Raw genomic sequence first — 27,301 nt, 5'->3', positions numbered from 1 at the left:
AAAATGTTACCCATCTGACCAATAGTCTTCCTAAAAGGGCTGGGTTATGGGAGGAATCTTAGCATACAAAAGCAGTCAAGCACTGCCAATTTTTCCCTGCCGTTTTTGGTTTGATTGGGACCACCCCCTTTCTTTCTTTCTTAAGAAAGACTTTTCAGATACAATACTTGCTCTGTTTGCAATTTACTTTCATCTGAGAAATCTAGCAATTAGAATTCTCCTCTGTTCCCCTTACAGCAGCACAAGACACTAACTGTGAAGGACAACCACTCTGCTACTGGGACTGTAACACTTCAGACCAGGAGAAGCAGAAGCAGGCAAGGAGAAACGCCCCTCAAGGTTGGGCTGGAAAGTGCCTCCCTCCCATTGGCCTTTGCAGGCACATGTTAATGTCTTCAGTTCTATTGGTTGGTACAGTTGTTCCATCCCTGTTCTGCCCTTGTTCACCTTGTATGTACCCTTTCTGGAATGTTCTTCATTTCCTTGATGCCCATTGGCTATGTTTTGCCATATTGCTCCACCCCTCTTATCCTATTGTTTCCCCTGGTTGGCTGCCCCTCCTCTGCACCACTTCTGCCTGTTCTTATTGGACCTTGACCCTCAGACCCACCTCTTTCATCCCATATTTAACCCTGTGCCCTCAACCCAGTTTTGTCTTTGTCCTTGGACTGCCTTCAAGACCCAAGAAACCTTCCCTCAGATTTCCATGCCAAGACCCATCCTTTGCCTGTTTTCTCAGCTACTTTTTGTTTTTAGCAAGCATGCTCTGGGCTCCAAAAGCACAGGCCGTTCTCAGAGGAACCCAGTGAAGCGCACTGCTTCAAGTGACCAGCACACTTGTGCCTCCCACTGGTGTCTGCCCTGTGACAGCAGAGCCACCCACCCACCCACCAGCCAAGGCCACGAGGGAGTCTATCAGGAGAACACTTGCTTCTCTGCCCCCAGCAGAAATTACTTACAGCCCTCTCTCTCTAATGGCTGGGTTTGGGGTTTTCCCCTCTGACTTTTCCCCCCGCTTCCCTCCCTCCTTTTTTTTTTCCCTTTAAAATTCTCCTGGGCCACCTGACACAGGGCTGGGGTCAGTCGCTTGTGCTACTTACAATGGTGGGGTTGACCACAAACACGCCAGGCAGATGTTGCTCTGCAATGCTAAGGTTTAGCACCCAGTTGAATTCAATCTTGCCAGTGTTCGCCAGGGTGACTGTGCTGTGATGAAGGTTATTAAACATCTGGAGAGAAGGCATAGGAGCGGGAAGTTACAGACCCAGGCCTGCTGCTGGGAGTCTCCTTCCTCTCTCCCGGGGTTGAAAGCACACCCATCATGGGAGCAGAGACCAGGGAGCAGATACGGGCACCTGGGAACCTAAGGAACCCCCAGGCACAGGGCACCTGCACAGGACCAAGGAGCTCTGGCAGCACACAGAGGTGTGCTAACAACCATGTGAGGGCCAGTAATAAATGAACCAGGGGACACAGGCCCTCTGCACTCTGAGGGGTCACCAACAGCCAGGAGAAGTAGAGACAACACTGAGGCGTCTCAGAAGAAAAGGCACCTGCATTTAAGTATTGGCAAGCAACATACACACAACAAGGGCGTCACAGGGCAACACAGACAGAGCCAGCAGCTGGAAATATCTGGGGGTTTTCAACTGAAAAAGAGTGAAGTGAGGATTATTCTGAGACAGTCTCTCCAACTATAGTGACTGAAAGCATAACTTCTTCCCTTAATTAATGTGTGGATCAAGCAAGAGCTTTAGACAAGAGCATTTCCTTGGAGGTCAGGCTTTAGGAGTGGATCAGTAAAGGGATGTCGCAGGGACATGCCCCTCAGAGGATCCCCACTGGGACCCTGCTTGCTGCAAGAGGCAGTGTTAGGTACCCTGAAAAAGAGGCATTCCCAACATCTTAGAGAGGCTTGGAGATGGCCATATTAAACCAGCTTGGGTGCCGGATGTGTCCCTCAAAGGTTGTACTTCCAAGCCCCAGAGCCAACAAAGGGGCTGGAAGGGAAGAAAGCCCTGGACTGAGGTGGGCAGGAACCCGCTGGCCGTGGTTCCAAGGCAGGGAGCTGTGCCAGGGCACATGTGTGGTACCTGAAAGCCGCAGTTGATCTCCCGCTGGCTCAGGGAGTAGCTGAGGTGTGAGGCCTCCCCAGTCAGCCCCACCTCGTAGGTGGGGCCTCCCTCCACGTGGCACAGTGCTGTGACACTAGCAGTGGTGTTGGGGTGGCCAGAGAAGGTGAAGGAGACTTGCTGTCTCTCTCCTGGCTGCAGCACGCCCGACTGTGGCAGGATACTGAAAGCCTGGAGGACAGGAGAGATTGAGATGTTGAGTGTGGAAATGGATGCAGAAGAGCATCTTGGAGCAAACTGCAGCTATAGCCAGAGGGGCCTATTCCTCAAACACAGCCAGAATCACCCTGATGTCATCCTGCATCCATGCCACTGACCAATGGAGGGACCATGGGGAAAATCTTCTTCCACACTCACAGATCAATGCATTCATTAATCCAGTACATTCAAGTGAACTTGGATGTCTCCTGGCAGTAGAAACTCTCTCGGATGCCCAGCTTGCCTTTAGAAAGCATTTCTTACTGCTTTTAGAAAAGGAAGAGACTCAAAGTGAGAGCTCTTGGAGCTCAGGGATGTCAGCGAAGGACTCCAGCCCAGATCATCTGACTCCTGAGGCTTTTCCCCTCGCTCTCTGACATATATGCTGCATTCTCAAGGTGCTACAGCAAAAGCTCCTGCAAAAATTTCCTATGGACCACCTGATGAGGTCCAGGGGGAGCAATGCCCTCCATAGGTGCTGCACAGCATCCTTGGGCAGCCCTACATGTCCTGCACAGCCTTTCCAACAACCAGTTGTTTCAGCAGCGCTTTGTGATGGGTCTGGAGGGATGTGAGGCCCCTCTGTGTGCAATGCTGAGGGCCACCAATGGGACTGGGAGCTACAGCCCTGCTTGCCACACTGAAAATGTGGAAGAGAGAGATTCCCTCTTACTCTCTCCACTTCGAGGGCACTCTGTGGTACATCCGCGGATAACCTGAATCCCCCCAAACCTAGTGGGACGTAATACTTTTCACAAGTATGTGGCGGCACCTGAAAAACAAGCCATTTTCTATGCTAGGAGGAAGAGACAGCCACTTTGCAAAGTCTCCGTTTGTAAGACAGCTTCAGGGCCACCACTGCAATACCAGCTGTCAGGTGAAAGCAGACACCTGGAAACAGGTGGTCTGGCTGGGTTGGGAAGAGGCTACATGGAGATCAGGACTCATCACAGCTTGCTCTGGGAAAAAAGCTGGAGGTCTTGTCATCATGATGCAGATAAAAGCCTCATCTTACATTGTGAAGAAAACATGGCAAAAAAATCCCACACTCAACACAGGTCTGCAGGATCTCAGCAGTCTTCTCCAAGGAAAACTCTCCTATTTCTCCCTCCCACACACCTCATGTCCAACCACTGGCTCTGCTGCCCAGCCCATTCTCAAGGCACAGGACAGCAGGGCAGCAAAAAGGGAGGTCAGCAAGAGCATTACTTGTTGGTGGTAAGGTGGGGAGGCAACACAAGCAGTAGTGTACAAGAAAATCTACCTCTGCTCCTAAAGACTGGGCAGGATCCCACGATTCTCTCAGGGCTGTGGCTGGGTCCTCCCCATTTCTAATCTTGAAGCGTCTCATTTGAAACGCCGAGTAATCCAAACTCGTTCTCTTCTCCTTTGGTGGCTGGGGTTTGAACTTAGGTGGGTAATGCTCATACCTGGAAAATAACATAGCTATGAACAGGGACCTGCTGTGGGAGGAAGGGACACCTGCACGAGTAGCTCCTGGTCAGGATGCAGCTGCTGGGTGGGTGCTGGTGCCTTGAACTGAGAAATGGTTTGATCCAGCCCTTCTTAATCCAGGCTGGAGCAGGTCTGTTCTAAAGGCAGCCCAGCGATGATGGCACTGAAGTAGCACTGGTGCAGGCAGCTGCAACTGCTTGCATCGAGGGACTACAGAGGACAGGGATTAAAACCTTGTGGGGATGCAAAAAGCACAGTGGGAGAGGAAAAGACAGAGAAGGCAAGCAAAAAGGTGAGATTTGAGTCACCAAGGGGCACACCCGGCCAGTGATGAGCCAGCACAGCCCTCCCAGTGCCCAACGCTAGAAACTCTGCAGCTCTACCAGGTATTTATCAGGAATGTTTCCTTGAGAGCAGTGGAACTGCTCCTTGTTGAGACAGGAGGAGAGGTGGGAGTGGAGAGATCTCCTACCTGAATTGGCATCCCAAGCTGAGCTCTGGGACGAATGGTTTGTCTGTGACAATTTTGGTGCCAGTGCCCACAGCCACCAACATAAATGTGGTCCAAAGGCTGTTCCCAATGAACAGCTGGACAGTGTCAGCAACAAGCCCAGCGTCATCCAGGGTTGCTGTGATAGTCACAGGAATCTTGCCCCTAGTGGGGATCACTCCTTGTCTGGGTTCAATAATGTAGCAGTGGGGTTTGCAAACCTGTAAGACAAGCATAATATGCATGTAGGATGGAAACCATACAGCCTGCTGTCTTGTGCTATATAAGAAAAGGAAAGACTAAAGAGGGGAGGATAAAAATCGTAAAGGCTCAATTTCCCTAAATTTAAGCAGCAGTATCAGGCAACAGCAGAGCTTATACCACCTGTATTTTCCTCTCCTTTAATGGACTCACCTAATTAAGCCAGTTTTACCCGACCCAAAGGACACCTATCCTCAGGAGAGTGTTCCTTTCCCAGTCTTTCTCTGGAGTATGTGTCAAGGAAAGCTGCTTTCTCTCTCCTGGCTTCTTACAAAGGCTTAAGGCCCGAGGAAGCCAGGACTGCTCAAATGCCATTCCAGAAACCACACAGCTGGAGGACACTGCTGAGAGCCTGAAGAATAAGCCTGCAAAGCCAGCTGAGCAATACCCCAACACCAGACTATTCTTTCCCGAGGGGCCATCAGTGCTTCTCAACATCCCCTAAAGGACTGAAGCCCTCACTTCCCACTGATCATCAGCTGTAGAGAGGTGCCCCAGTGCCCTCTGCTTTGGAAAAGTCACCTCTGAATGGTTACAGCCGAGCAGGAAAGCAGGAAGCAGAAGAAAACTGAATGACATGTCATGGGTGGGCATGGCCCACTCTTCCCAAGAACTCTTGTCATCTGCTTTCTCATGGACTTCATGGATTGGGCAAGAGAGCCCCGGGGAGGGGGAAAGGCCTTGCAGCAGCACAGCTGCACAAACACAGCTCTGCAGGTCCAGCCCTGGTACGAGCATGTGAAACCCATCCTTTACATGCCAGGCCCAGCCAGCCAAGGTGCATTGCTCCCTGCAGAGGCTGAAAGCAGAATTTCATTGTGGAGTTAGAGAAAGCTGTCCTGGAAAAATCCCTCACTTTAAGGTTGCATTTATCCCCCAAACAGCTGGAAAAGCAGCAAGAGGAAAAGTTCACGCCCCTCTTCCTTGGCTCAGGAGGCTGAGCCTGGACTCTCCCACACACTCTGATGCTTTATCCACGGACTGAAGTCCACAGTATCAGGTTGTATCCAGCTCCACAAGTTCAACGCACCCAGCATGAAGAAGAACAAACCTCCAGCTCCTCAAAGGTCTCCCCCTCCAAGCAGACATCCCAACCCAGCCCCAGCCCCCATCTACAAGCCCTTCCTGGCTGCACCAGCCCTGCTCCCCATGCCAGGGGAGCAACACCAGCTCCTTCTGCCCTATGCAGCCTCCACATATTAAGCAGCCTTTCTCAGCAGCTGCTCCCCAAAGGTGTGTTTTTTCTTAAATGGTTTGCTCCTGTTCCCCCTAGGTTGTAGGTTTAGCCTAAGTTGTACCCTCCTACCCAGGTGTCAATCTTCCCTAAGACCTACCCTTTCTTATAGAATGTTCTCTGTGCCTCCTGCTCCTGAATTGTCAATCCCACATTGTACCTGCCTCTTGTGGAATATTCTTTGCCCCTTTCCCCTGCCAAGCTGTCAATCTCTGCTTGTGCCAACCCCCTGCTTGGAAATCCCCTGCAGAAATCCCCTAATCTTGGAAGCCCCATTTGTTTAAATTGCTCCCTCCCGCTATGTTTCCTCACTGCTTAAAGTACTGGAAACCCTGCCTCGTGCTCCTCCCCAGTCTTCCCCCTCTTGGTTGAGAGTTTGTACCCTCCCCTAGAACCTCCCCTGTAGAAAAGTCCCCCGCACAGGCAGTGTGTGTCTTTTGTCCCTGAGCCCTGCTTGGAATGGATTGCCTGGGATTCCACGCAAAAGTTCCCTCTCTGGTCTTTGCCTCTGTCCTCGGTGCTTCAATGTATCTGTGTGCTGTAGAGAGCAAGCCCTGCTCTACTGCTGTGCAGACCATTGTTGGTCAGGGAGCAGCCACTCTCGGCGTGGGCTCAGGAGCTAGCTGGGGAACTCGGGCACCACGTCAGGCACAGAGGTCACAGGCTGTGGGGTGTCTACCCCCACACGGGGCTTTGTGTGGACAGCCCAACTGGCATGACCCACAGGAGATGTGAAAATTGCCTCCTCACGAGCAGCCTGAGGACACACCTCGCACTCGGCTCTCTAGTATTAACAGCAGTTTGGCACAAAGCAAACGTAGATGGAACAGGGAAACCACAGGGAAATCCATGCTCTCTGGGGAGCACAGGACCACAGGTTTCTCCTGATCTCAGAGCTCCAAAAATGTGACACGCACAGCTAAAGACCTTCCCTAAAATTAAGGGAGAACTTGTCAACACAATCCAGACTAATTTCTGCTCCAACATCTCTGCACCTGATTTCACTGAGGGGTGCCCCTCAGATAAAACCTCCAGAGCCAGGCTCTTCCTGCCTCGCTCAGATGGAATATTGGAGTATCTTGCCTCCTCTCACACAGGGTGATACGGAAATGTTGCATATAAAAACCAAGTCATGGCTGCTTCTGACCAGTCCATTTCCCTGGAAAACAGCCCCCCAGATACTTACTGTCTCTATCCTGAAGTCTCTAGGGACAAGACCTTCATTGAAGAGGCTAAAAGTTTGTGATTTAGGCTGTAGCACTGGGATCCTGCCAAACTCTATCAGCCTTGGAACTGGGTAGATGTCTGCCAGCCGTCCAGTGCTCTGTAATACTACACTCTGTTCCAGGAAGCAGGTGAGAAAGATGTTTTTAACAACCAAAACAAACCACAACACGGAAACCTAAAAAAAGCTTAAACAGCTCAACCCCTCTCAAGTTATTTCTTTAGGGACAGCTACCACTCTCCAGCTGAAATGCTGGGCTTTTGGGGAAAAAAAATGACATACTCATCTCTAAATTAAAAAGGATTAAGGTAAGAGAAACTTTCAAGCTACAAATTATTGATCCCAAGGTAAAAGCTTTGCAAGAAATCTCTGGTTAAGAGCAGGCTACAGTTAAACAACTGGTTATTCTGATGGGGAGAAACCCTCCTCTTTAAGGTAAGCAGCCTGAAAGCAACTGTTTTGTCAAACTTCAGATTCCCTGGCACAGCCGGCACTGCCTGTCCTTCCTGTTGACTGATTTACATGCAGTGCCACAATGGCCCAGGTTCAGATGTTTGGTGTCATCCAGGGAATTTGGCATCATCATTTCCATATGTTGTAATACACGTTTAAATCCTTGCAACTACTCTTCAACTGCCAGCTTTCCCTTCTTTTACAGGAAGCTCAAGGTTCCCAGAAGTCTTTCACATCCTCTTTTGTGCTCAGAGAGAGGAGAAGACATTTTAAAACAGATGTTTCCAAAGTTAATAGCATTTTAAAGGTTAGTCAATTAAAATGACCCTCAATTCCAGCTTAGATGAACTACATTCTGTGTCAGACACTGAGATTACCAGCTGTAATGTAAGGCATGAGCTGTTTACACCACCAATCCCTTCTGGCCTCCACAGCAGCCTGTGCCTGTTTTCCCCAGAAGAATCCCTGTACACTTTGCACCCTGGCAGGACGAGTTGCACAAAGGCACACATCTCCCCTCGCACTCACCCGTGGGTTTCTCTCATCCCCGAACACGCCGATAACAACACTGGTGCGATGCTCGCCCAATGTTTGGACTTCGAGTACAACTGGAATCTCTGCAATGCTGTGAGGCTGGACAATCCCACAGGGCTGGGGGCTGGAGTAGAACACAGGAGTGTCCTCCATGCGTTTCTAGAAGGGACAGAATCAAATGCAATTTCAGAGAGACCTCTGAAGAAACTTTATAAACTCCTTAACATCCACCATAACAGCAACTGACACACATTTTTAAAAATCCCCAGGACAAAGGTAAAAGGCACAAAGAAGATGCAAGAATTGTAGGCTTAGCATTCTCAGGGCTCCTGCAAGGAGGCTGCCAGCACAGGCATTGGTGTCTGGGCTGGCAGCAGCTTTTCACAACCCTCTAAGATCTCCCACAAGAAATCACCCTGCAGACTAGAACATAAACTGTTTCCTCAGGAGGTTAAACTTCATCCTAAAGTTCATATAGGATCCTGTTCTCAGCAGATCTTTAAGACTGAATAGAAACCAGCAAGGTCTTATCCAAACCCTTTTTCCCCCTAATAATCTCCTCAGTCATCTTTGCGACGAGGAGGTGGATGCGATGCCAAACCTGGGGAACAAGCCCGTAGCAGCCAGGAAGGTCGGTGTCATTCACAACGAGGAACTTCCTCTCATATGGCACCTTCGGGCGGCACTCATCGTACAGCAGCATGTGGGGGTACACTCGCAGCTCAGGAACGAGACATCTGGGCAGAGATGACCCCAAGAGAATCAGAGATACTGAGGGAACGGAGAACGTTTACCCCCGAAGATTGTGAAATGGAGCATAATACATTTGTCACTGTCAAACAGACATTTAACAGCCCTACAGTGATCAATTGCCTTCAAAGTCTTCCCACTCAAACATGTCTTGTCAAGGAGGGGCAAACCCTGAGAGGCAGCAGCCAGAGGCTGCCAAGTGCCCTAGGCAGAGCACTTTGTCCCACAGCTGCCTCAGCCCCTCCTTTACCCAAGAAGGCTTGCAAGGACTCCTGTAACAGTCCCAGTGATCCATGAGCTCTGAGGGAGCCTTCCCAAAAAGGATCAGTGCTCACTAAGGCTCAAGGAACACACAACTAGTGTGTCAGTAGAAATGACTCCCTTCTCTCCCATGGCACTGTTGCCCTGCCTGAGAACTCAGCTGTTTGCCCCAGCCTTGGAGGGCTCGGCACACCACCTGCCCTACAGAGTGGGTGATCACCCCCTCCCAGTTCCTACAGCTCTCTCAGTCCTTCACAGGTCCATGCACTGCCTGTCCCCAATTTTACACCTGCTTAACGAAACTGCAGCCCAGGCACTGACTGGATGGCTCTGCCTGGGAGAGGGAAGAGCACCAGGGAACTGCATCCCTCTTGTCATAAACTGATGCTCACAGTGGCATAGCAAGATAGAATTTGGCTGCAGCAAGAACAAGTTTTGGTTTAAGTCTGAGAACATTAAAGCTTCAACATGGGAAGCAGAGGGAAGGAGAAAAACGAGAGCTGGCCTGCCACATCAAGGGCTGTTTATCCCTCGTAAGATCTTGCCCTCACCACTCTTGCTGTGAGCCACTTCCCCGCTGTCACGTGCCCTCATGAACAGAAGCAGACCCTGACTCTCAGCAGCTGCTTGGTGTGTCCCAAAGCAATGCAGGGTGGTTGCAAGCCAGCACAACTCCACCTCTTGCAGGAAGAAGGAGAGGAGGCCCTCGGGAAATTTGTTGCACCTCAAGCACCAAAAACCAGGCCAAGAAATTATATCATTCCTGGTCCCTTTAGAAAAAGGCCCAGGACCGTGCTGGGCTGTGAGCAGCGGTGCTTTTCACCACAGGCTGCTTTCCAAGCACTGCTGTTCTCACATGCAGCTGGGCAGAACATGAGGCCATTAAACATGGGAGCTGAGCCAGCAAACCCTGGTCAAGGCAGTGTGCTGGGGGAGGCCAGGGAAGTGCTGGTACCTGGCCGTGATGCTCAGTGATGCCACTCCACTGCCAAAACCCTCCAGGTCCACCAGCATTCTCCGGTAGAATTCCATCACGGTGTTGGAACACAGGGTCACCTGGTGGAAGAGAAGAGCAGTGAATTCTTCCTTTAAAAAGCTCATTACCCACATGTGATATTCTCCAGTTCTTGTTGCGTGATAAGGAAAGGGAGGATTTGGCCTTAATTCTTCTGCTGGTCCATGTGTAGAGCACAGTCTGTGAGAGTAACAAAAGCTTTCTGGCAATACCAGATTTGATCAACACACCTTGCTATCAGGGTCAGCTAAATGAAAACATTAGACTAAAGCTTTCCACACCACTGTATTCAAATTAAGGCGCCAATTTTTCATCTGACTACAATGACGTAAATGCAGAGGAAATCTGCTGACTTGCACAGAATGAGCTTTACAGCAGGAAGCTGAGGGCAAAGGGTGGCCCAGCAAGTGCTGGGCAGTTCGTAGCTGCAGAATGTTTTGTCTCTTCTGGAGATCCCTGCAGGGAACACAAATCATTCTGCTCCCCAGGACAGCAGAAGCCAAACCAAGAACAAAAGGAAACTGCTTTATACAATGGCATCTCTCTAGCTGCCACCCTCTGTCCTCATCCTTCCTCTGCCCATTTGCAATCAAAGAAATTACTCTCAAAACCCCAAGAATGGCTTCAGTACTTGACTATATGGTATGTGATCTCGGCATATGGTTTTGGAAACCAAACAGTGCTCCTTGAGGAATATCCCGAGTAAGGCAGCTAACAGAGGCCTCAGGCCAGTGCAGATCTCTTCCTCACACAATGCTCAAAGCTGGCAGCAGAGCTAAAGCCCTCCCACACTGCAGTGAAGCTTCAGCCCTGGTGCTGAAGCACGTATTGCTGGACTCTTCCCATACCTCGATATCCTGGTGTCCCTGGGGAGGGATGGTCCCTTGTTTGGGATTCATTGTAAACTCCCTTGGCTCCACATAAAAATGAATTCCTTCTGTCCAGGATGGGTCGCTGTCGTTGCGTATTTGGTCAAAGCTACTAACAGCAGGCTGCGTGCCGTCGTCAGACATGCGGAGCTTGAAGCTCAGGGGCACTGGGGAGGGGTTAGTGAGGCGGCAGGTCTTGGTGGAGGGAAAGCCTAGGAAAAGGACACAAATATCCATTTAGGCACCAGTTATGTCACGACTCTTGGTGGGAATATCCTGCTAGGATAAAAGTGTGATTGGGGTTTAGCTCCTTATTATCTGAACCACAGCTCACCAAAGAAGCTGCATGAGAAATTAATTGTCACTTAGCTCTCTTTGACACTGATTGCAGACTGCAGTCTTGAAAATGCCCAGTCTTAGCCCTGCTGAACACTGCAAGCTTCTCTCTTTCTGATGGAGAGGAGCTCCCTCACCTGCCCCAAACCAGCATGAGTTATTTGTCACTGATGAGTATGCACCCAGACCGAGCATTTACTCTGAAAATTCAAGCTGTAAAATTCCCTGTTAAGTCTGCCAACACTCCCACCATTTTCAAGAGATATAAACAGCGAGTTGTCATTGAGAGAAGCTACAGCAAAAGAACGAGGATGGAATCAGGAACTAGAACGTGATGCAAAGCACCCTACTGCAGTTTCTCTCTGCAGGATCCTTAAGGTATCTCTTGGTTTGGGCCAAACAGACAAAGCACGTGACGGCTCAGAGCCCACTCAGCTGGAGGCAAACGTGAGCCTTGCTTCGAGATTAGCAATCAGGAGCCATGTGTCCCATCTCACCCAACAAACAGGGACATCATACCCATGCTGTTCACTGTGATTGCTGCCTGCAAGGTTTTATTCTGCTTTAGCTCTGAGATTTGCTTTCCATACTGGAAAGCCAGAGATAGAGCCACGTATGGTGCGGTGTGGAGGCCCAGGGGCCTGCCAGGGAGATACCAATCTCCATGCCCTGGAAGGACAGGCATGCCTAAAGGGCATTTAACTCAGGACGACAAAAAGGGTTTCTCCCCACAGTTCTTTGCTCCTCTATGTTAATGTACATATACATATATACATATGTACATATGTACACATGTACATATACAGTTATGTCATCCCTAACGCCCTCCCCAGTTCTGGGAAATTCTCCTTTCCCTGTTTAGCCATTGCCTCAAATTTTCCACAGTGTTCCACCCCCGTTTCCTTATTGGTTGTTGCCCTTTGCCCCAGCTTTGTACCGTCCCTGTGTTCTCAGCCCATTGGACCCTCGTGTTCTAGTCTGTCCCTTCTTGCCTTAAGCGTTGAATCTCCTTTGTTCTGGCTCTACTGCTCCTGGACCCCTTTAGTGTGTGGCCACAATAAACCTCCATCAGAACTCCATGCAGAAGACCCCTCTTGTCTTTTCTCCATCAGCTCCTTTCTGCTAGTTGTGGCTGTGTGGACTTAGTGCATGTTCGTGTGCCTGCCTGATTGCGTTCTACTAAAGGCACTTTTCAGGAAGGTAGCGGCACTTTAGCATCCAGTGCACGCCCCGACAGTGGGGATGTCCTGCAGAGCCTGGACACCAGCCACAACCTGCTCTGCAGTGGACATCTGTCTTGGCTGGCCAACTCTGTGTGGAGGAGACTTCTCCCTGGGCCTGCTCACCAAGTGTCATTTGAACACAGATGGGGGGAAAAAACAACTGCAGGCACAGTCTAGGCCTTCTCCATGCCTATCAAAAATGATCACTGCCAGCTCCAGCAGGGAGGCAAGAAAGGCACAAGAAGGACAAACACAGATGTCAAAACCTCAAATGAGACTGAGGTCACCACATGCAGACAACAATCTACAGTTAAAAAAAAAAGCAAAAACACAACAGTTGCCTTCAGCTGAAGAGACCTTAGGAATGAAATGGGATTAAGCCAAATGAATCTCCTAATATAGAATCATATGTCTAACTGTTGCCTTTCTTGTTTCATTTATTTAAAAGGCAACTTAACAAGTGCCTCATTGGTGATGCAGGGTGGGGATGAAGCAGCTCAGGAAAGGCAATTACTTTTCTTAAAAAGTTCATGAACATCATTGTTACGGGTTTAGGCTTTGTAGTGAATTCTCCTCTTAGTCTGGGAAGGGTGATACGGGTTTGGGGGGGTTTGGGCTGTGGGGGTGGGCTTTTCCATTCGGGGTTTTTTAGGAGTTGTGGCGTGATGTCGTGAGTGGTTGTGAAGTCCGGACCTGAGGTTTTGCAGGGAGCGGACCCTTCCTTCCTTCTGCTCGGGAATGGGGAAGCTTAGCTGTGTGGTGCTGCGGGAGGTTGTGTGCTTGGCCCTGGCACTTCACTAGGCTGCAGCTCAGCACCATGATCAAACCAACCTTCCTTCCTTCCTTCCTTCCTTCCTTCCTTCCTTCCTTCCTTCCTTCCTTCCTTCCTTCCTTCCTTCCTTCCTTCCTTCCTTCCTTCCTTCCTTCCTTCCTTCCTTCCTTCCTTCCTTCCTTCCTTCCTGCCTGCCTTCCTTCCTTCCTGCCTTCCTTCCTGCCTTCCTGCCTTCCTTCCTGCCTTCCTTCCTGCCTTCCTGCCTGCCTTCCTGCCTTCCTTCCTGCCTTCCTTCCTGCCTTCCTGCCTTCCTTCCTGCCTTCCTTCCTGCCTTCCTTCCTTCCTGCCTGCCTTCCTTCCTGCCTTCCTGCCTGCCTTCCTGCCTTCCTTCCTGCCTTCCTTCCTTCCTTCCTGCCTTCCTTCCTGCCTGCCTTCCTTCCTGCCTTCCTTCCTGCCTTCCTTCCTTCCTTCCTGCCTTCCTTCCTTCCTGCCTTCCTTCCTTCCTGCCTTCCTTCCTTCCTGCCTTCCTTCCTGCCTTCCTTCCTGCCTTCCTTCCTGCCTTCCTGCCTTCCTTCCTTCCTTCCTGCCTTCCTTCCTGCCTTCCTGCCCGCCTTCCTTCCTGCCTTCCTTCCTTCCTTCCTGCCTTCCTTCCTGCCTGCCTTCCTTCCTGCCTTCCTTCCTGCCTTCCTTCCTGCCTTCCTTCCTTCCTTCCTGCCTGCCTTCCTGCCTGCCTGCCTTCCTTCCTGCCTTCCTTCCTGCCTTCCTTCCTGCCTGCCTGCCTTCCTTCCTGCCTGCCTGCCTTCCTTCTTTATCCCTCCCCTCTTTCCCTCCCTCCCTCTCAGTGCCAGCTGGGAGGAGATCACTGCCCTGCCAGAGCCCACGGATCCTCCTGCCTGTGATCATAACTACTCCAAAGGGCAAAAACAGTACTTGGGTTGGAAACTTCTCTTATTGCCTTGTTGTCTGTGCTGTCCTGATATATTCTAGTAAAGAACTGTTATTCATTTTCCAATATTTTTGCCTGGAAGTCCTGTAATTTCAAAGGTATGTGATAAATGTGATTCGTGCTAATTAAATTGTAACTATATTAGCAAAATTGTATTTAGATCAATAGAAGACTATTGTTACCGAGTGAAAGGGGGGGGAGATGGGTGAGACAGGATAAAAGACATCTTCCAAATGTTGGGAGTCAAAGAAGAAGGTTAGAAGAAAGTCAGATAAGAATAGTAGAAGGACGGAGGTCTGATAAGCAGCATCTAGAAATACAGCTTCAACCTTGAAGCTGGCAAAAATGGAATGATTCCAAGCATGGGACTTAATTAGAGTCATGTTATGGAAAACATCTGCTCAGTCACACAGGGTGCCTGCGCTACCTGCAGGTCACACCTAGGTCACCGATGAAGATGATGAGCCTTCATCGGAAATAAGACCCTCAAAAGGATAAGAGACCCCCTAACCCATTAGTAGAGCATGCGCCATGCAGTATAGTTACGTAGATTTTAGGAATAGAAACTAGGAGGAGCTTCCTAGAAACTTTTGTAGCCTATAGTATATAAGTGGGATTGTTAGCCCAAATGCTTTGGTACGACAGGAAGGGCAGGCCCCTCCCCGTACCCCCGGTGGGTTTTGCTTATGCTTTATACGAACCTCAATTATACTAAAACACTTACTCTCAAATTTTATCCATCCCAAATTATACAACTATAATACTTTACTTGGATAGTATTTAGTTTCAATAATTTTTGTAATCATCTTTAATACTTCTGATTGTATTCATTTATAATTGTTACTATTAAACATTTGTTGTTACTTTTAATCTTTGTTGTTTGTTTAATTGGAAAAATAGAAAACCATTCATAACAGGTACAATAATTGGGAGGGAGGGGGTCATCTTTCTATTCCAGGAAGATTCCCGCCTTCCTTGGCAGACAGCTGTCTTTTAAACCAGGACAGAGACACCAGAAAATACTCCCTTTCTATTCCTTGGTACTCTTTGATCTCACAATGGCACCAGCAGCCCTGGAGTTCACACCCTGAAGAGGCTGCTGTGGCAGAACATGAGTGATGGATGCTTTCATGTTCAAATGGTCCATTTTGGAATGCACAGATCCCTCATGCTGTGTCCAAGCCCAGGGAACACTCACCAAAGGAAATGTCACCGAAGTCGAGCTCATTGACATTGAAGTGTAAAGTTGGTTCAGGTTCAGAGACACATCCCCTGCGATGAGTAGGACAGAGGAGGAAATGAATTGGTTAAAGGGAATTGCAAAGTGTCTGGCTATCGTGGCTTGGGGCATAAAACCTGGTCAGGGGCACTGTGGGTTTCAAATCAACACAACGCCACGTGCTCAGCACAGTGTCCACGTGGACAGGAGGCAGATAAAGCCCAGTGGCATGCAACCAACAGCCACTGATGGGGCTTTGGCCACAGGGCAGGCAGGAAAAGTCCCCGAGTTGTTGGTAGTCCCATGAAGGACCCTGAAAACACACTCAGACATGGCTCCATGCCTTAGTTTCCCCATCTGTAATGTGATGCACATAAAGGTGTGTAAGAGTTGGTCTGGAATTTTTCCCTCATACGCCTCACGACTGTCGCAAGGGCAGAGGCTAAGGCCCCGAGGACTCCCACCCGCTTCTGGACAGGAGTTCTGGCCTGGTCGAGGTGGATGCTTGCCAAGTGATTGTTTGTGTGTGTGCTGTCCACGGTACAATGCTTTTGAGCAGGCACTAACTGAAAACTGCATGTTCTGTATGCCTGCACCTGCTTCTCAGAGCACCTCACAATGGCCCACAAATCTCCCCACCTCTTGGCCGGACACCACTCCCTTTGGAAAAGGACTATAAAAAGTGACTGTCTGAAGAAGATTTTTGAGAAGTCCCTGCAGAAGACACTTCTATTGGCCGGACCACGAGGATGCGTCTCATCTGTTGGTAGCTGTTCCCCCATTCCCCTCTTTCTCTCTCTCTCCCTTTACTTTGTTTCCTTTTATATTTCTCCCCTCTATTGCAAACACTGAGTAGCTGGCACTCAATAAAAGTGCACTGTTTTGAGTAAACTGATTGTTGTCCCCTGTTGTGTCTTCTGCACCCCTGAGATCACATGAAGCAGCAGGACTCCCGCCTGTATTAACAGTGGATTGTGACAAAGTGTCCCTACAAACTTCTGTAACCAGCCTTTCCTGCTTTGCTACTTCTTAGCTGCAACTGCTGTTCCATGGAGGAGCTTTCTCAGGAGATTTTGACCCACACAATCATTACAGAGTTTTGAGACATGAAAACCCAAGCATTCTCTGAAAACAGCAGCAACAGTTCTACACAGTCAACAGGTGAATTCTAGAGGAAAGTATGGAGGCTCAAGAGTCTGCCCCTGGGGCTGGAACACCAGCTCTGGAGGGGCAGAAGAAGGCAAGGAGAAACAGCACTCTAAGCTTATGGTGAGAAGTTCCTCCCTCCCATAGGCCTTTGCAGGCACATGTTAATGTCTTAAGTTCTATCGGTTTGTACAGTTGTTCCACCCCTATTCAGCCCCTGTTCACCTTATTTGTATTCCTCCTAGAATGTTCTCCCCTTTCCTGATCTCTGTTGGTTCTGATTTGCTGCAGTGCTCCACCCCTGTTATTCTGTTGGTTCCCCTGCTTGGCTGTCGCTCCTCTGCACCACTTTTCCCTGTCCCCATTGGACCTTGACCCTCAGACCTGCCTCTTTCATCCCATATTTAACCCTGTGCCCTCAACCCAGTTTTGTCTTTGTCCTTGGACTGCCTTCAAGACCCAAGAAACCTTCCCTCAGATTTCCATGCCAAGACCCATCCTTTGCCTGTTTTCTCAGCCAGTTTTTGTTTTTAGCAAGCATGCTCTGGGCTCCAAAAGCACAGGCCGTTCTCAGAGGAACCCAGTGAGGTGCACCAGTTCAGGACAGGACCAGTGTGGAGGGAGCAGAAAACATTCATTGAGCAGGAAACCTCTCTGTGTCCCTAGAACAGGCCCCATGGAAAACCATAGCTTAAAGATAAGAAACTGCTTGTTAAATGACAAATTAAAAAAGGAATTCAAACCCCCATTAGTGGACCCCCTGTTATCTTTCTGGTTCGTTTAGTGGTTCGTTTTCCTTTAGTATCTATAGGCTAGATTTGAATGTCAAATCCTTCGTGGATTGGTCAGAATGCAGAATTCCCTTGGTAACTGGTGCAAAATGTAAAACCCTCAAAAGATACCAAACCACCTTAGAAAGCCCAGCCGTTGAATATGCTAGACTGGATACCTTCATCGAATAAACTATGGAATTGCCCCTCTCTTCATGTTCCGATCTCTTCACTCTACTGGTTTGAGGGGGAGCTCCGAGCCAGATTCTATCCAGGCAAGGCTTGGAAGCGTGCCCTGTCTCTGAGGATGGCTTTGGCAGTCTTGGGGATCACAAGGGGACCCCAAAACCCACCGGCAACTGACCAGCTTGTCACCAGTGCACCAGCTGGCACAGCCAAGAGCAATAGGACATGCATGTCCTGAATCTACCACACCACCTCACTGTCCTTGATCTCAGCAGACTCCAAAAGTCACCAACATCCGCTGAAATGAGCACTTGAAGCTGCACAACACTCACGAGTTTATTTCATGCTTGATGCCAGTCAATGCCTACTCTGCCTTTTGGTTAAAAATCAAGGACCAGTGAACTGTGCCTTCTGTTGTGTTTACAGGACTGCCACTGGCTCTGCTCTACACATCTCAACAAGAGACACCTGCCCTTGCTCAAGGACAAAGCTGCTTATGCAATAACATCCCATGACCAGTTTGGGGGAGGGACAGAAGAGAATCAATTATTTGATGGTGAAAGGTTCCCTCTCGATTCCCAAAATAGAAAAGCAGTACTTCTCCTCCAAAAACAAAGCCAGCATAATTGTTTCTCTACTATGGACAGACCTACTCACTGCTTTTCTCTTGCTAAGCAATAACTTTCTTGTTCTTTTTTATCCATCTCCCTTATATTATTGGTATAATCGACTGCAGATTGCTTTCATTTCTTTACTGCCTTGAGTCAGGGCCTCCCAACTGCAGCAGGTAGCTCCAAAGCTCCAGAGCAGCCAGCATCAGCTTTCCTGCTTACACTACATCATGCTACCAGCACATGGCTCAGGCTAGCAGGGACAAGCCCCTCATGCTGCTGTGGTCCTGAGACTGAGCTCTGCCTCCCCTGCTATCACCCCTTCTCCCTTTTGCTGGGCCAGGATTATCTCTTGCAATGGTACCAGCCTACAGGATAATGCCCATGGGATCAGCCCTTTCCTGGCTGTAGAAAGGAGGCACCAGAGCACTCTCTGCACAGGAGTGGGGAGCACAGCCTGTCCCCCACAGCATGGCCATGACAGGTGAGGTGAGGCTGCTGCTGCCCGTTTGGGATGGATTCTTAAGGGAAGCTTTAAAAATCACTGCTGCTGGTGCCGAATCACCCAGGCTGGCCCATCTCCAACGCCCTCGGGGCCTTGCTGGGTGTTCAGGTGGGACATCCCAGAGCAGCTACTGCCCAAAGCTGATCCATCCCACTGCCTGCCACGGCCCAAGGCAGAGGGAGATTCCTGCAGGGAGGAGTCATTCCAGCTCCCAGGTACGACACATGGCAGCAGGCACCCCCACATGAAGGCAATGCCAGGATCAGAGCAGAGATTAAGGCCTCAGGCAAGACCCTTTTTTTTTCTGCTCAACCCCAAAATGAGGCAGGTGGGGGATGTCGCAGAGACAGCTGCAGATGTGCCCACCAAGTTCCCAGAGCCCTTACTTGATTGTCAGGATTGCAGACGTAGGAGATCCAGCCACGGAGAACTGGAATTCTTCCTCAAACCTCCCTGCTACGGCGGCATTGAAGGAGATCTGGATGGTCTGGATCCCACCTGGTGCAATGATGCCCTCCTCAGGTGCAAATTTGAAGCAGTAGCCCACGTTTGCGGTTGTCTGGATATAGGTGAAGGGAGCATCAATAGCTCCATGGTTCATCAGTGTCACCTGCAGCAGCAAGAAAATAAAATGGAAATACATGTGGAATCTTCCCTTGGTGTGAGTTACTGTCTAATGATGCAACTAACACCCAGGAAAGGCAGAAGATGCTTTGTGCTGCTGAATGGCAGAAGTCAAAAAAATACAACAGGACAAGTTCTGCCTTTGGGTTTTCATGCAAAGCAGTGGTAACTCCACATAACTGGAATCACCCTGGGGTTATCCCATGGACACAGAGCAGTCCACCTCTGGTCAGCATCACCAAGCTCATTCAGACCTGGCCCTGAGAGCAATGTGGGGTGATTGCAGCTGCACAGTGAATCACCACAGAGCTGCTGCTGCCCCAGCTAGCACAGCTCCAGCAGTACCATCAATTTATTCACCTTTTCCCATCTCATGAAAACAATACATTGATAATGAGGCATGAGCATCCATATGCATAGACAGCACCATCTTTTGGTAAGAAAACTCAGCATGTCTTTCCACATCCAAGCTCTTGAAAGTGTCTGGCATGATGTAGTGCCTCATTTTTAAGCTCTTTCAGTTGCTCTTTTTTTTTCTTTTGTAAACTTGACACTATTGAGGGGGAGGCAAATAGGTAGAAAAATCCTTTGCTTTATTCCCAGGGACAGTCTTCTCTTTCTACAGTCAGAGATGCACCAAGGCTGAAGTGAGGGACTGGTCAGCAAGGGGAAGAACTCCCAAGGCCTTTGTAAGGGCCAGCACTGAGCCAGGAGGCTGGATGGCTTTCCTGTGACTTCCAGGAATAAGCAGGAGACACTTGACTGAAAATTGTTTGCCATGGACTGAAGGTCAAACGTGGCCAGTTTGTTCCAGCTGCATCTGAAGAGCTCAGTACAAAGGTGCCTTGTGTCTGGAGCTGCCACAAAAGCCTCTGAACAAGCAGCTTTTTGACCCAGTGTTGCTTTCATGTGTCAAGCGCTTTTGCAGGAAGCCTCCCAGCTGATCCCCAAGGAAGGCTGCCCAAAAGCAGGGATTGGCGTTTCATGAACAACAGACACACCTTTGTGACCCCCCAGATTTGACCAGAACGTCAAATATCCCCTGCTCACAACTGCCCAGGTTGGCAGGAATTCCACAGGTCCACCAGGCTTGCTGCTGCTGCTGCCTCAGGAGCCATCAGGATCCATCCCAAGCCCTGCTGCTCACCTCACAGACGTAGGTGGTGTTGACAAAAATGTTCCCAAGGTTCAGTGCACGACAGCTGAATTCAACCAAGGGTCCTTGGCCTTGCCCTCTGAGGCGCAGGGGCAGCCTGCTCTCACGGCCTGCGGAGAGATGTCCATTTCAGTACAAAAATTCCCTCTGTTATACTGTATTTTCAAGGCTGCCTCAATGCCAGTCCCTGACTCTGAGACGGATGCAACCAACTCCTGATGCTGCAGGAGAAGATATGGACCCTTCTCGTCTCTCAGGAGATTTCCCTTGGGGCTGACTTCCAATTTCTAACCCATTCCTTGGGCTGCTTTCCAATTTTAGCCACCAGTTTGCTGAGTTTGAAACATCTCTGATGTCTTGTAGTGACAGGCCAAGAAGTCATGGGTAAAATGGAAAGAAAGAAAATTTAGGTTAGATAATAGAACACATTTTTTTACTGTGTGGTTGGTGAGACACTGGAGCAGGTTCCCAGGGGAGTTGTGGAGGTTCCAGCCCTGAAGTGTTCAAAGCCAGGCTGGATGGGGCTTGGAGCTACCTGGTCTAGTGGGAGGTGTCCCTGCCCATGGCAGGCCTTGGCACTAGACGATCTTTAAGGTCCATTCCACCTTTAACATACTATGATTCTATGGTTTCCTTCCCATGCACTTAGAGGAGATTTGAAATCCATTCGCCGAAGGCACAAAGCTCATAAAGAGTTTGGCAATTGCCAAACTACCTGGCCCAGTAGCACAGGATTTTGTTGCCAAAGTCCTCAACTTCTGACACTCAGCACTGTGTTCTATTTCCACAGCCAGAGCTGCCAGGGGACAATTCCCACACAGGGACAGAAGGAGCTGCTGGCCAAGGGTGGTCCTTCTACAAACACCCTGGGCTCAGTGGGGCTCAGCCACCTCTGGTCTGGTGGTGTCTGGGCAGTGGGATGTGATCCAGGGTCAGGGAGCACATTTCTAACTCAGCTCCTTCCCTCTGATGATGGATCCATGTCACATGGAGCCATCCTGGAGGTCAGTGGTCTAGAGGGACTTAGTGCTGGTTCACTAAAGCTGTTCTGCTCTCTAGCTCTTTGGCCTTTGTGGAAATGCTGGCAAAGTCACAGCATGAAAACTTTTCCCTGCACTGCCTGCGTTGTTGTGGGATCGGTAACCCAGACACAGGTGTTCTGAGCCCTGGCCTTGCACGAGAGACTCCATGGAAGCTGCAGGGACAGTGGGGATGTGCCAGCACTGCCCTGCTGACCAGGGACTCTTCCCAACAGCTACAGGGGAGCCCAGCGGGCTCGGCCTTGCACCATGGCTTCACTGTGGGTGAGAGAAGCAGGGGAAAGGAGCTGTACCTGAGATGCTGCAGTAAGCCACACTTAGATACCCTAGTGCTTCTAGGGGTTTAAAGGTCACCTTGATTTCGGCCGAACAATTCGGCTTGATCTCTCCCTCCTAAATCAGAAAGAGACAGTAAAGCATTAATCTTCAAACTTCGCATTTCTTGTTTTCAACCACAGTCCCGTAAGCCTTTATTTAGAGCATTAGTGATGAGTGAACAACACAAGGAGCCCTAGGAAACACTTCAAACCCCAGCTCAACACACTGCTGGAAGCTCTTAATGCTCAGCTGATCAGCTCCCACTCTCCACAACATTCCTACTGCTCTGACACAGGCTCTTGGTCACATCATGCTGCTGTTACCTACAGTGGTATGCAACTGCCATTGTGCACTGGTGGCTCTTCTCAAGAAGAGAACCCTTCCTTGGAAATAAAAATATTAGTTTAACCTGTTTTGAAAGAAAGCAGACGTTAGGATTATTCTAGGTTTTACTCCAAGATGAGAAGGGATTTTGCACCGTGCAGCCACCAGGCATTCCTCATCTCTCACAATACCAATACTCAGAATCAAGGCTCTGGTTGATGGGAGGACTTGGGGGGTTTGCTTGCATAAACAGAAAAGAAAAAGTTTTCTGTCCCTGTGTGCAAGAGAATTCAAGAGGCCCATTTCAACCTTCCACCTTTGTGTCCAGGCTTACAGATGACACTGGAAGGGAGACTCAGAAATAGTGCAAGTCATGGTTACAGGAAGGGATTGGCATTTCTGTGATGAACCTTGGGCTGAATTTGGCCTCCTTTTCCCAGTGACCCAACGCATGCTTCAGGTCAATATGTGAACTGGCAGTGCTCCAACAGCCTGTGCTAAACCCCACGCACCACGTGCCGGGGGAGCCCCTGCCTACAATAACTGCTCCCTGTGGACACTGCAAGGACACGCACCGAGTGCCCTTGAGCTCGAGCCCTGGCAGCAGAGCTCGGCTTTGTCAGGCTCCCAGTCTTGCCTTGAGCCTGCAGGGCAGAAATGCTTTTAGCAGGGAGCTCTGCAGCCGCACACAGAAACTCCATGACTTCCCTCTCAGCACATGGAGCCAGCTGAGGATCTGCCGAGTGACCGCAGCCGGCAGGATGGGGGCGGGGGAGGATGGGTGGGAGGAGGAAGAGGAGGAGAAGGAGGAAGAGGAGGAAGATTCGGTTCTCAGCGATCACTTACCATTGGCTCAATGGAAAAAATGTCATCAGAGAAGAGCATGGGGTCTTCTTGCACCTTTTCCATCTCCTCCTGGACCATGTAGCTCAGGAGGGCAGTGTGATCTTCACTAGAGCCTTCCTCCTGCTCTGTATCTTCCTGCTCGATGAAGTTGTCCGGTGGCACCTCTTTCAGTGGCTGCAGCAAATAGCACTGCCTGCAGCCACAGGGAGAGACAAAGCCAGCAGGTTGTTTAATAAGCCACATACTTGCAGAGAGAAGTGTGAGTGCAGGAGAGCAAAGCACCTGGGGAGGAGGAGCAGCAGCAGCTCCCCAGCAAGGGCTGACCACAAGCCATGGGGGTCCCAAATGGATCGGAGGATAACTTGTCCACTGGCACAGCAGGTAGTTTTACTCCACACCTGCTAGCTCAGGAGAGTTTTGGAAAGCCAGCATCCCTCAGGAGAACCTCCTGGCTCAAAGCCTCTGCCAAAACTGAGGGAGAATCCACCAGTCACCTCAACTGGCTTTTCCCACCACTGAGCTGCTCGGGGGAGGCAGATAAAGATCACGGAGCACCCACTGCAGGACTTTCCTGGGAAGGGGAGACGATGCTGGGTTGCAGCTATGTGTTACCAGCATCATCACTCTTTGTTTCTTCCATTTTGGACCTGCCCCGTTCCCTGCTCTGTCTTTCACAAGAGCACTTCCAAAGGAAATGGATGGATTCAGGCACCACATCCCTTCAGTGACATTCAGGGTTTTATATGCATGAAAAGAGAGGCTCTGAGAGGGGGTGAGACTTGGTTGTGCAGGAGGGAGACAGCAAACTCCTGGAGAGACCTTTTCATGATCCAGAGCTTTTTGAGTCCCATCCCAGTACACGATAGTAGAATGTCCTGAGAGGGAAAGGATCCTGCACTATCTCCTCTCATAAACAAGTCCTCTCTGCTCTGCGATCCCAAAAGCTTCTGTGACAGCAGGATAGTGGCTTTGGAGCTAAAACCATCCCTAAGACTGGAAGTCAGGAAGAACAAAATGTCCTCGTGACAGTCTAACTGGCATGAAGACAGATGTAATTGGGAAAAAACCCACAAAACCAAAAGCAATTGGAAGTTGACCTTGAGGAAACCTAGTTGCTTCTGAGGGGAAAATAGATCACCTGGGCTCCAGGCTAGTGGGAAAAATGGAAATAAGCAGCCCAGGGAAGTAGCCAGAGAAGGTAATGGGATTTTCTTTTAACACAGAGAGCTTGTATGGAAGTCAGACACTGTGTAAGTAGATAGAGAACAGTGGAAAACCAAGAAACCCAGGGCACTAAAGGACCCTCTTGCCAGCCATTCGATCTCCCGGTCCTTTGCAGGCAATTTAAAATGGCTCTGGGGAGTGCGAGAGACCTGGCCCGAAGGAAACAGAGGCTTGCTACGGCAATTTGGGCACGGTAGTTTTGCACAGAAGTTTTCACACGGGAGTTTTGGCACAGCAGTTTTGGCACAGCAGTTTGGCACAGCAGTTTGCTCGGTGTTGTTTCAGTTTCTGCACAGCAGCTCACACAAACAGGCTGAGCAGAAAGGGAGCAGCCACCCACCCTCCTTGTGTAGTGAGTTGTGTCTTTTGGCTTGTTGTGAGGTGATTGCATGGTTTTTTTTCTTTCTTTCCTCTTTCTGCTTTTTTTTTCCCCAGCAAATTATTAAAAGCCATTGCTGCTGCCAGCAAGAGTGTACTAACTCAAACAGAACCCCCCAGGAAGGACACAGCTGTCCAGGGCCCTGGCTGCAGGGAGGGTCTGAGCCTGGTGTTAGTATCAGAGGATAGTGCAAGAGACACCTGAGTGCAGTGTGAGCAGGTGAATGATCTGCTCTGTCTGGTGGCAGAGCTCAAGGAAGAAGTGCAAAGGCTGAGGAGCATTAGGGAGAGTGAAACAGAAATTAACTGGTGGAGTTACACCCTTCCAACCCTGAGAGAAGCTCACTGGAGTCTGAGGAGCTCTGCCCTTCTTGCGATCAGGCAGAAAGAGGACACCTAGGAGACGGTGGGGAATGGAAATGTGTCTCTGCTAGGGAGATAATAAAATTCCATCCTGACCCCCATCACCTCCCCAGGTGCCCTGACAGGATTGGTATGAGGCCCTGTATCCAGAGGGTCAGGCAGATGGCACTAAGGAAAAAATTCTGTCTGGAAAGTCTCCCAGTTGCTCTTCATCTGCCAGACAGATCACAGCCTCAAGTATTAAGAAGAAAAGAAGGGTAGTGGTAGTAGGTGACTCCCCTGTAAGGGGAACTGAGAGCCCTGTGTATCAACTGGATTCATTCCACAGGGGAGTCTGCTGCCTCCCTGGGGTCTAGGAACTAGATAGCACCAGGAAATTCCCTAATAACTAATGAACTTCATCTGCTCACCACTGTCTCTGGGGCGCAGTGACCATGAAATAATAGAGTTCTCAATATTTGGTGAAACAAGGAAGGGGCATCAACAAAACTTCCACTCTGGACTTCTGGAGGGCAGACTTCAGCCTGTTCAAGAGACTGGTTTGGAGAGTGTCTTGGGAAACAGCCCTTATAAACAAAGGGGTCCAGGAAGGATGGACATACTTCAAGAAAGAAGTCTTGAAGGCACAGGAGCAGACTGTCCCTGTGTGCTGAAAGACGAGCTGACAGGCAAGACAGCCAGCCTGGATGAGCAAGCAGCTTTTGAAGGAACTAAGGGGGAAAAAAACAAAAAAAAAAGAAAGAGGAAAGAGGGGCTGGCAAGTCATGAAATGTTTAAGGATGTTGCCAGGTCATGTAGGAAGAAGATTAGAGAGGCAAAAGCCCAATTAGAACTTGCAGAAATCCAGTCATTGCAATCAACCTTTCTTCCCAAAATGCCATCCTTGGTTGGAATAGACATGGAACTGCAATGCTAAGTGCTGAGCTCCTGAAGCCTAGGACACACACCCTAGTGCCAGAGATGGTTTACTTGGCCTAACCATTCAAAAGCACCAACACCCCCCTGAGGCCATATGTTAGTTTTAGTCTTGGGCCATGTATCTGATTGAAATGCATTTTTCAAACCAACCTCCTCTTCTCTTCATTCTCATCTTCCTCAGTAGGAAAAGTCTTCCACTGGAAGTGGGCTGTGATGTTACTCCTGTTCTCAATGAACATGGTTGTATAGTTTGACGTGTTGATAAAAGTCTTCCCAATCTTCATGGAATATGTGCTCAACCCAATGTTGGCATCTACAGCTTCTCCGTGAAGGTTTGTCTGGATGCTTTTTTCACCTGGAACAAAGCAATGAGGAGTCTTTGCTCAGCTCACTTGCTGATGGAAGCACAAGGAGCAGAGCAAACAACAGGTTGCACTAGAAAGTGTCACAGCTTTTAGCTGTATTAGCAGTTCCATGGATCAGTACATTTGTCACATCCTGACAGCTCTGTATGTACGGCGTGAGGATGTCCTGGGCACCTCCCTAAACACCTTATTTCTGAGTGTGTTTGTAGAGATTTGGCCCCAAGCTGACAGTAGGTACAGTGAGATTGGTCAGATGTGCTCAGGTGACCCACTCAGATCACTGGGATTTCTGCATCAAAGTCCTTCAGGTGACGCTGAGGAGCCCTGTTCAGTCCTGCCTTGCCCAGGGTGTCCCTTGGGTACCCCACGAGACTCCTGTCTCTCCAGATCCCTTGGATCCTTTGTTGCTGACAAGCAAATATGCCTGGGGGCATGTGGGCAGAAAAAAGAGGCCCAGAGGAACAAGTGAAGTGACAGCCCACCGAAGGAGGGGACACGGGCAAGGAAACACAACCAGCCCGGCTCTGCAATGTGACAAACCACTACAAAATGAACACCATGAAAATCATCATCATCTCCCTGTCCAAACCCACAGCCACATCAGTCTTGAAATACTTTATATTGTTCTGATCTCAAAACCCAACTGGAGCATTTAAAATGAAATAAAAAAGAGACAAAGGAAATATTAATAAGAACCGAGCAGCTTCTATATGAAGATTGAATGGGATTCCTCAGTCTAGAAATCAAATGGGAGATAGATATGAGAGGTCTGCAACAGCATGAATGGCCTGGGAAATGGGGACGAGGAAAGATTTGTCCTGATTTGTCACCAAACAGGAACTTGAGGGCCTGAAAATGTTATTAGACAGAAACTAAATATATGTGTAGAGGGCAACATAGAAAAAGGGTCTGTGACAAGCCAATGGAGAAGCAGCATACGGGACAGAGGTGTGCAAGAAATACATTGCATTGGAGAGGGTCTGCTGGAGACCTCACACCTCACATACAGCACTGCTCAGCAATAAAATCAAACTTCTCCCAGGCACAGCCACACGATAGTGGAGAATCAGGGTTCCTCCTTCCTCCACTCAGCAACTGCCAGCAAAACAGGATTCCAAAAATCTTAGCCCTGTTAGAGGGGATCCACTTTATCA

The 27,301-nt window shown here is 49.5% G+C and overlaps 1 protein-coding gene across 1 annotated transcript; it reads right to left on the bottom strand.

The window, feature by feature from the left end:
* Positions 1–1,079: 1,079 nt before the first annotated feature.
* Positions 1,080–26,021, bottom strand: LOC148222323 (axonemal central pair apparatus protein HYDIN-like). The gene is made up of 16 exons (XM_088172238.1): positions 25,933–26,021; positions 22,900–23,092; positions 22,566–22,697; positions 21,705–21,804; positions 20,363–20,481; positions 18,978–19,201; positions 15,353–15,426; positions 10,857–11,089; positions 9,949–10,049; positions 8,584–8,719; positions 7,977–8,141; positions 6,957–7,109; positions 4,258–4,496; positions 3,595–3,760; positions 2,094–2,303; positions 1,080–1,229 (listed from the first exon to the last, which is right to left on the bottom strand). The coding sequence occupies exons 1-16, from the start codon at positions 26,019–26,021 to the stop codon at positions 1,080–1,082; spliced, it is 2,484 nt and encodes an 827-aa protein (XP_088028364.1).
* Between the last annotated feature and the right edge of the window lie 1,280 nt (positions 26,022–27,301).

Source organism: Sturnus vulgaris, chromosome 12 (genome assembly GCF_052056855.1).
Source record: "Sturnus vulgaris isolate bStuVul1 chromosome 12, bStuVul1.hap1, whole genome shotgun sequence".
NCBI classification, from domain to species: domain Eukaryota; kingdom Metazoa; phylum Chordata; class Aves; order Passeriformes; family Sturnidae; genus Sturnus; species Sturnus vulgaris.
This window is presented reverse-complemented; position numbering and strand designations above follow the sequence as displayed.